At 41.7% G+C, this 10,524-nt stretch overlaps 1 protein-coding gene across 1 annotated transcript in view; it reads right to left on the bottom strand.

Moving 5' to 3' along the window:
- Positions 1-10,524, bottom strand: part of prdm6 (PR domain containing 6) — a 78,703-nt gene that overhangs the window by 30,382 nt on the left and 37,797 nt on the right. The window contains exon 6 of the mRNA XM_017433095.3: positions 8,651-8,775. Coding sequence (XP_017288584.1) covers positions 8,651-8,775 — 125 coding nt within the window. The remainder of the gene's footprint in view (positions 1-8,650; positions 8,776-10,524) is intronic.

Genomic DNA, 10,524 nt, shown 5'->3' with positions numbered 1-10,524 from the left:
GACACCTGTTACCATCAGATCCATCGCCTCAATCAAACCCCCTGAGCTCACCTTAGGACACCTGTTACCATCAGATCCATTGCCCCAATCAAACCCCCTGAGCTCACCTTAGGACACCTGTTACCATCAGATCCATCACCCCAATCAAACCCCCTGAGCTCACCTTAGGACACCTGTTACCATCAGATCCATCGCCCCAATCAAACCCCCTGAGCTCACCTCAGGACACCTGTTACCATCAGATCCATCGTCCCAATCAAACCCCCTGAGTTCACCTATTACCTTCAGATCCATCGCTCCACCTGTTACACCTGGCGCGTGACGTTAGCCCACTCAGGACTCGTACAGGTCAAACTGATTAAAATCAATCTGTATTTTGTTTTAACAGTTTTAGTATTTGCACATTTATTCTTTTCATTCAGTTTAGATCATTTTATTTTTTCCAAATGAACACAGAAGGCTGATTCAGGTTAAGGGGCAGCTGGTGATTAAATAAATCAGCTAAAATGATTTTAGGATGAAATTTTCTACAAGAGCTTTTAATCAGAATTGATTCTAACTGTCCTCACTCGACCCAAAAGTCAGCTGTTTTGTGTTCTGTGGTCTGATGGACTGACAGACCTGGACTCCATAAACCTTCATCATGTTTAATTTGACATTAAGAGGAGCTGGTTTTGCTTTAAATCACCACTGATGGTTTCGGTTTCCATTCTGTAAAACTGGTTTGTTTGTAAAACCCTGACATGTGGACTGGCTGTGAGTCAAACTGTTGTTCTCCGACACCAGAGGGAGAATTTGTTTTCCATCACAGACCAGAACGTTAGCTCCGTGATGACAATAATCCCTCCCAAACCTTGAACAACTCTTTTACTTCCACAATCGTAACCGAAGATGGCCTCTGACAGATCAGAATGCTCAGTGTGGGTTATGTTGGAAGGCCAAGACAAATTCAATTTGTAATTTAACGTGGAAAACTCGGGGTCAGTAACAGGAGGCCCGTATAGATTTAATCTCTTTAAGAAACTTTTCTTTGTGTATCTTCAGGAGCAAATAACTAGAAGATTTCTGCAGAAATGTTGACGCAGCTGCGCGCCAAAACTCCAACATAACTTTACATTAATCTGAGCTACATTTAGATGTCTGAACTGCAGACCTGTGACGAAAATATTAAAGTCCAACTTTCTGTGACCCGTTTAAACTCCAACAGAGCTCCAACAGGACCAGGTTTGGGGCTCTAACAGGACTGGGTTTAGAGTTCTAACAGGACCGGGTTTAGAGCTCCAAAAAGGACTGGGTTAGAGCTCCAAACAGGACTGGGTTTAGATCTCCAACAGGACCGGGTTTAGAGCTCCAAACAGGACTGGGTTTAGATCTCCAACAGGACCGGGTTTAGAGCTCCAACAGGACCGGGTTTAGAGCTCCAAACAGGACTGGGTTTAGATCTCCAACAGGACCGGGTTTAGAGCTCCAACAGGACCGGGTTTAGAGCTCCAACAGGACCGGGTTTAGATCTCCAACAGGACCGGGTTTAGAGCTCCAAAGTGGACCGGGTTTAGATTCAGAGCCTTTGCTGCTGTTGGAAAGTTTAAAATGAGTGTAGTCCTGTCCCCCTAGCAACCATCGTGGTTGTTGAGGTTTGTTTTTACTGCAGAGTTCAACAAACGTAGCTCCGTTTTAAACATAAAATATAAAAATATTAACACACTGTTTGGATTTTCTGAAGTCTGGATGGAGATCGAGTGAATCAAAGACTGCTGATTGATCTTTGATGAGTGACTGAGTTTTATGGAATCGCACAAATAGAAAAAGCGCCTGAGCAGATCTGTGTGGGTTTGAATAAACTGCGTTCCTGTGGGCAGATCCACACTCAGCTATGAGACAATCTGACAGCCCAGAGTCTGACTAATCAAACCGGAGCACAGTCCAATCTGCAGCATGTTTCATGAGAAAAACAGGTTTTACTAATGTGGAGGCAAACCCGTAATCATAAATGTTGAACTTCTACAGCTCTACTGTCAATGTTTCAGGTTGTTAAACGACATGTTTTTGTTCTCAGACTGTCCAAACAAACAGAATGAGGTCATTCTTCTGTCCATCTCTGAGACTCCAGCAGCTTGGAACAATAAAAACAAAGAAACCTCCCAGCTGATCTCTCAGCCGGAGCTACAGGAGGTTATTAGTGTTTCATTGGAAGGAAAATGTTCTGAAAAAAGGGGTTTTTATAGGTACAAGTGGAGGCTTCAGGTACAGAACATCTCCTCGGTACACGTCTTACAGCAGAGACGAGATCAAAGATGGGCTAGCTACAGCTCGCTTCCAACAAGTCGGAGAACATCATCGAGGGCAAAGGTAGCTCGAATAATCAGAGGAACGATGTAATCATCAGATATTTTTAAATATTTATCTATCAGCAACGCCTGAGTAAACAACCAGACAGCAGCTGCTACAACCAGCTCACTGAAAACGATTTATTTTTGAAGCCAGAAGGCTCAATGTTAGTAATAAATGTTTATAAAAGTTAAGCAGCTGTTATATTTTTGTTAAGCAGATAATACATATCAGCTGCCCTGATATATAAAAACCAGAGCGGATCATAAAAAACCTGACTGGTCCACCACTAAATACAACTAAAGGACGGAGTTTAGTCAATTTGGTAAAAAGCTTGAAGATAATGTTTCGTCAGCGGGAGATAAAAACAAAGTGGACGTTCAGAAGTTAAAGACAGACAGAATCTGGACCTGAACTCAGAAATCCTCCCTGAATGGATCTAAAATGAGCTGTGAGCTGAACCCCAAACCAAACAATCAATCCAGAGGATCTGAAGCTGCCAAAGCTGCAAAACAGTCCAGCTCTGCTGTTTGTGGAGTCCTGTGCAGACCAGTGGTGTTCAGTCCTGAACTCTGAGGGCCACAGTTCTGTATGCACCATGTTTCAGTTGTTGCCCTGCTCCAACACACCTGAGTCATGGGTTGAATTCACTTTCAGCTGGTCCTCAACCTCTGCAGACGCCTGTTAATCACCTGTTCATTCAAACCAGATGTGTTGAAGCAGAGAAACATTTTAAACTGCTGCTGTAGACTGATGAGAAGAGCCATAATTTCAGATGTAGATGAAGAACTTTGTGTCTGTGTTGTATCCATCCTTCATCAGCTCACCTCTGCCATCAGGCCACCAGGCTTCATTGATCCTCTAATAACCTTATGAGGAGATAATTACACCATTTGTAAGTTGGCCGACGGCGCTATCGACGGCCACGTTATGCACCGCTCGCCCACACTTAATTCATTTTCCTACAAACATTACAAAAAATGCAAGTCGATATGTTTTGGGCTGTGTATGAAATGCATCATCAGAATGGGAGAATTATGCAGATGCAGTTTGCAACAGTGCAGCGTCTGTGTTTTCTTTCTTCCTGGGACGTGTGTTGTTCTGCTGGGTGTGACATGAATCCACGCTGACCGGACCTGACCCCTCTCCACCGGCACATCAAAGTTTGAAAAGCAACTTTTTTGAGCTGATGCTGAAGAGAATGTGGGTGGAGCATCACCCCCTGCCTCCGTATCAGACTCTTCATCAGCCACAGACTAACACTCCTCCTTTGGCTGCTTTTCTTCTTTATGGGAACCATATGAGGATCCTCCTGTCGTCTCTGGGTCAACACCCTTCTTCTTCTTTTAGTTTGACAGGATGTTCATAACATCCATCAACATGCAGAATACCGTTTCAGAAAACTGAACTCACATCATTCTGCTGCACAAACAAGAAGAAAGAAACTCGTTTTCAGAATCTCATGGTTTTAACTGACCAATCCTGCCCGAAAGGTTTAGAAGTGAAACTGTTGGCGTCGAGTTCTCCTGTCCAGTCAGTGTTTCATGATTCCTGTGATTTTCTGAACCATTTCACAGTCGAGCCAAAAGGCTGAGAGATGTGATCATTTACACTCATTAGCAGGTTTGCACAAAGACTCCCAACAACAAAATGTGAAACTTGGAAGAAAGCTGGAGCCAAATGTCACTTTCAATCAGTGATTTTCAACCCGAGGGGGAGGGGGGACTTTGTGTTTATTTTATTTAAATTTTCACTCATAAAAAGTCATGTTTAGGCTTTAGACTTTGTGATTCAGACTCATTTCTACATTGATTATACAGACTGGAGTTTCTCTCTCTGTGGAGGAAAAGAGTTTGCTGTTTGGAGGGACGTCCCGTTAAATCAGGAACCAATCAGGGTCTGCGAAAAACCTAAACCCTGCAATCCTTACGCTCACACACCGACAAGAGCCAAACTAGACGAATCAGAATCAGTTCTGCTGCCACTGAACAAGAAAATCAGTAAATATTAGTGTTCGTTTTACACCAGCTTTGGACTCCAACTGGTCTCAAAGATATTCAAGAGTCCTTGGAGAACAGCTGAGCGGCGGTGAGGACGACTTCCTGAAAAATATCTGCAGAAATTCACAAAGTGATCTTAGCCTGGCAGCTCCTCCAGTGTTGTTGGAGCAGATTTTCTGTTTGTTTGTAGAGTTTTGGTGTTTTTGAATCAATATTTAAACATTGTGGTGATTTGGGTTCTGTGACGGTGATTCATATTTACGAATCAGTAAACACCCTGAAACGTTCATAAATATCAACTAACACGGAAACATGATTGTAAAATCTAAAAGACATTTTAAAAACTAGGCTTGGACAATGATTCTCGAATATTTGAAGTCAAGTTAAAATGAGCTAAACAGAAGAATTAACGTTCCCTTCACAACAGCTTTTGTTCGCTGAAGTGGACCGATGCTAATAATTGTACGGAAGAACCTTTAAACAGGAAAACAATGGTGTGAACGCTGACTCAGCGATCAGGCTGAACGCTGACTCAGCGATCTCACCATTATCCCTGAGCATATAAATGGAGGAGAGAGGAAAGGATTAAAAAAACTTCATAAGAAAAGGAAAGGAAGCAGCATTCCCTGGAAGTTGGTCTTGTGTTTGGAGCAGAGGCTGGAAGGACAGGTGGGCTCCAACATCTGAAGAAATAAACAATAATTGCTGATAAATCTGAGGAGTGATTTCGCCTGTGATTCAGTGATTTCCCACTGAAATGAGGTCCCGGCTCAGGTGGACTGAGTCTCTGCAGGACGATATTATAAACGGTTATTTCCAGGTGGACTGATCCATACTCACTGAGTCCTGCTAATTTGTGTCTTCTGTCTTTACAGTTATGAAGATGAGATTATGTTTCCAAAGCTCTCCTGCTGATCAATAATCATAACGTTGCCAGCGATTATGAATGCTTATATAATCAATAAAAACAATTATAACAAAAGTCATAATAATACGTCACATAAAGCTGTCTTTGAATGAAAAATAAACTCTGTGCCTCTGTCTTTCCTTATATCATCATGCTTTTTACCCCCCACCTTTAAAATATTATTAATTTATTTCCTGCATTGCATCAGCCCAGGCTAATGAACAATCCACACATTTTTCAGCTTTCTGAAAACTGTCCTAATGTGTAAAACAGGTCAAAGATGGAGGAAAACAGAAACAGAAAGCAAGAAGGGATGTACTGAAGGAGGACGAAGCGGGACGTCTGCTCACATGTTGTTGTTGTTACCCGTCGGCTCTGCTGCGGAGCGTCAACCCGACAGACTCTGATTGGATGGAACGTGCACGAGTAAACAACCACAGGGTGTGTGTGCTTTGATACTGTGTGTGGTTTCTTCTGTGGGTCGGCGTGGACTTTCTGCTCGTCTTCAACGTGTGTTTGAGACTCCAGCCATGGTAAAATAAAGGCCTGGTGTTTGCAGGAATGCCTATCACCCGCCGTTTTTCATGTGGAGCTTTGAACTGATGACAGAGAAAATGACTGACTTGTTGTCGCTTTGGTCAAATCTTGTAGATGAACCATCTCATGTGATCCTATCAAAACACTGAGACATCTGAATGACTCTCAGCTACTACCACACTACATCTGAGCTCAGCATCTGTAGAACTGAGTCACAGCCATTTTTATGCTTAGCTGTGGCAGCCATCTTGAATTGGGTCAACTCTTATTGAGTTTAGATTTACATCCAATCTGTTCTCGTTCCTTTGTCTCTAAGATCTCTGATCTATTAAAGCCACCGCGGATGGGATGTCCATGGGGTGTCCTGCTCAAGGACACTGAGACATGGCAGGGATTCAAACCTGTGACTTTCCGGTCCCTGTGGTAGCTGCACCCCGCATGAAGTCTGAACATTTCTGATTTAAAGATGGAACACGAGCAAAAAACAGCTGGTTTCATTGTTTTAAATGTAAATGGCTGCAAATCAGAGTAAAGTTTCAGGAGGTTCTGCTGCTCTGGAGCTCCAGGTGTGTGCAGGTGTAACAACGCCAGGGCGGAAAGACATCAGCAAGCAGCTGCTGCTGCCCATCAACCTGGGAAGGGTCAAAGGTCATCTGGAGTCCAACGTTCTACATGGGAAAGATTAGACAGCTGCTGATCTTCACCCTGAAGGTCAGACCGTGCAGTGAGCTCCATCAGACTCTACAGGCCTCAGTTAATAGGTCAAAGGTCAAAGGTTAAAGCCTCTTCTCTCTAAAAACAACATGGCAGCTCGACTTAGGTTCATCTGAAAGAACCAGAAGACTTCTGGAGCAGAACCAGACCAGAGGACAGATGTTTACCCAGAATGCACGGTGGTGGAGGGCTGATGGTTTGGGCTGATTCTGGGATCAGATGTGAGGCCATCTGAAGCTTGGACCAAACTGGGTCATGATGCAGCAGTGTTTAAGACATTAGGACACATTTAATCACTGAAATATAAGTTGGATTCATGTGAAACTGAAGCCAGTAAAAATTTAAAAACTCAGATCTGCAAGAAATGCAATAAAATAAAACATTTTAGGGAAACATGCTGGTGTAGATTCTCAGTCATCCAGGCCATGGTAAATTGTTTTTGTTGTTTAAGTTGTTTTTGTTTTTAACTTTTTTTGAATTTTAGGGAAACATGAACAGTTTCAGCTCAAATATCTGTAGCAGGAAACAGTTTGATGTGTAAGAGAAAAGGCTGGTCCTTGGTAAACCCTGTGTGTGTGTGTGTGTGTGTGATTATGTTTGCAGAACCTGCCACAGCTCTGTCCTGATGAACGATGTCATGTAAAAGAGTCGTTTTGTCTGTAATAAAAACCAGCTTGTGGCCAAAATGTCTCTAATTTGCAATCAGCACGATCTCATTTCAACACGACTCCGTAAAAGACTAACCACTAATTTAATTCATTTCAGTTTAGATTCCACAGATTAAACCCTTCTTCTGGGTCCCTTTTGCTGTTTGAGTTTTTCTTTCTCAGTAATTATGCAAAAAGAGTAAGTTTTCCCCCCTGCAGGGAGACAGTCTGTAAGACGTACAGAAAAACATGTTTGAATGAAAAGAATCTAAACAAGCTGACTGGGCAGAAAACTGGAGGAGAGGTAAACAAAAACCAGGTGGAGGAGGAGACGGAGAGGATGGAGAGAAAGCACAGAGAAAACAGAGTTCGCTGGACGGAAAACAGAAAAACATTCAAAGCAAGAATATAAAATGTCTGTTAGCAAACAACTTTAAACTCAAACTAACTTTACACAAACTAGTTCAACTAAAGCCTGATTAGTTAAGAGTTTGTAAAACTGTGGTGCTTAAAATGATAATTAAATTAAATATATTTTAGAAATGGAACCCGACTTAAAAGAGAAGCAGCAGAGAGAAAATCTAAATTTATTTTAAAGATGTGTTCTGGTCTTTATGGTAAATCTGTTTAAAAAATGGATACAGAGGCGTTTATTGACAAACAACATTTAAAACTGTAAAATAAAAACCCTTTACTGATGAACTGCCTCCTTATTGATGTTAAAAACTTTACATGAATCCTCCTCAGAAAAGAGAAGCTCAAGTTTTTATATTCAGGAAAATCCAACAGGTTTGGAATCAGACGGCCCCAGAAAACAAAGAAAATAAAAACTACAGAACAAAACGAAGGCAAAGAGCCGGGCTTCGACATCTTTACAGCTCTGAAATTCAGACTCAAAGTTTCCAGGTTCTTTAGTCTCTTTTTGAGCTCATTTCATTTTTTCTGTAAATTTAATTTAACGTGTAACTGCGGTGCTCTTAGGTTTTATCTGCATTATTCTGGAAAATATTGAATGTACGAAAAGGTTTTCCTCAAAATATCTATTTTTTTATAACTTCATTTGAGGATAAATTACCTTTAAATCCTGTTTTATTTCTGCTTCGGAGAAAATATTACCTGTGAAAGTTTTTTCAGACAAATCTTACAGATTACTACCCCTCTAACCTACAAATCTGCCTACCTTCATATATAGTTTTTGTTTGAGTCATAAACGGGGCTGTAAAAGCTTCTTTAACACATGATTGTTAATGATATTAAAGAAAGATCAGCTTTTCTTTCCTCTCTTTCTGAAAAGTTGCCTCCGGTGGGATCTGATCCAAACGAGGACATCTCTGTGTTCATCCAGTTAAAACATGATGTGAAAAATAAGCTGCTCGTTTCAGTAACTGTTAGTTTTAGTCTTTAGAATCTGCGTTAAGTAAGACAGTCTGAAAACACTAAGGTTTTGTTTTTTCCACACTTACTAAGACCTGTAAAATACTGCGTTTCTGGACTGAAGAGGAAGCCAGTTTCCTTACGGTTCTCGTCCTGAGCGATGCACTGCAGCGGGATGCCGAAGAAGGAGGTGTAGGAGTCGTTGTACCAAACCAGCAGCTCGGTTCCTCGGGGGATGTCCATGCAGGCTCTGTAGAAGATGCAGGACCTGCAGTACCAACAACAAACATGATTAAAGCCTGAAAGCAGCCAGCTGACCTCCTGCAGCCCTGCGTCACAGAAAAACAAAGAATCCTGCATTTAAACCCATTTTAACATCTGATAAGGACTTTATTTAACATCTGACCCAGCCCAAATGATTTATGGGAAATATCTGGTGTCTCTCACTTTCCACAGTCCAAATAATGACCACAGAGTTCTTCAATCATGCAGTCAGAGAAGTGATGGCTCCTGGGTCACACCGCCGCTAAAATAACACTTCCTCCACCCAAAAACATCATTCTAACAACATGAGCGAAGTGCACATTAAAAACCACACTTTCACTTCCAGCTCAGACTCTTTGGAAACACTTTCCCACATGTTTTTCTCCCGCTGTAATGGTGGGGTGGCAGACAGAGCCGACCATAACTGAGAGGTCACAGGTTCAACTCCCACACGGAGCCCTCGTTTCCCCGAGTTTACCTTCGAGACAGAAAACCAGTTAGTCTTTTTAAACCCTTACTTGATTAAGTTTAATCCACTTTATAACTACTTTATTACAGCCAGACTTTAAACAACCTTACGTTTCCTCTTTTAAATAAATTAGATTTGATTTAACACTAATAAAGACCTCCTGATCCACATTTATTTAAAGGTGTTTGACATTAAATCCAATCTTGTTTAGTCAAAATAAGACATAAAGTCATTGATTTTAACTGCACTAAGTTTATTTTCAGCCTCTGAAAGACAGTAGCTGCTATTGCTTTCTACAATCCACTTCATGCAGACTAATAACTCTTCAAAATTAATTTCATATTTTGTCATACAACAGAGAACAGATCTGCGCCTGATGAAGAGCTCTGAGAACGATGGAGTGCATTTTATTAATTTTTCCCCACACGGAGGGAGCAGTCGGCTGAATCCATGAGAAAATACAGCGAGGAGGGCCGAGGCTATAAATCAAACATACCCAACGACCTCCCAGAATAAAAACAAAGAAAGGCAGGGGTAAACAAACAGAGAAATGTGTATTTAAACCGAACGTATGTGTTTAATACAGAGACGCAGCCACGTTCAGGTAGGAGCACGTCATAAATCAAACACGTTCAAACGGAGCTCAGTTAGTGGAAATAAAAACTAATTACAGACAATATTATTTGATCTTTCTGTGTTCATACAGAGCAGAAGTAGCTCCAGAAACAACTTCTAAATAATGCCCCTTATTATGAACAGTGAAGGGTTATCTAAAAGCACTTTCACTGCCAAACCGTCAGTCGATCCTCAGTTCTTATCAGAGGTTAAAACTCAGGAATGAGCACAGATCTGACTGAGTCGAGCATCATCGGTCTCTACTGACCGAGAATGTGGGGAAATGTTTTCATACAAAAATAATTACATGTTTTTAACAATCCAGGTGAAGATTTAACATGTTTTAAGTTAAATGCATGTCACCCGCCGCCTTTCATTCCAGTTTTCATGCCAGAAATGATGCTGTCAGACGTTCTGAAGAAGTCTTGAAAATGATATTAAATGATATTGTAAGATCTCTGGATCTCTTCTCCCTGGGCTGCCACCTTATCGTGGTGGAGGGGTTTGAGTGTCCCAATGATCCTAGGAGCTATGCTGTCAGGGGCTTCATGCCCCTAGTGGGGTCACCCAAGGCAGACAGGTCCTAGGTGAGGGGCCAGACGAAGTGCAGCCCAAAGACCCCTTATGATGAACATAAATATTGGACACAGTGTTCCCTCGCCCGGACGC

This window comes from Kryptolebias marmoratus, linkage group LG1 (assembly GCF_001649575.2).
Source record: "Kryptolebias marmoratus isolate JLee-2015 linkage group LG1, ASM164957v2, whole genome shotgun sequence".
NCBI lineage: Eukaryota > Metazoa > Chordata > Actinopteri > Cyprinodontiformes > Rivulidae > Kryptolebias > Kryptolebias marmoratus.
Note: the sequence above shows the minus strand (reverse complement) of the source record. Positions and strands in the feature narration are given on the sequence as shown.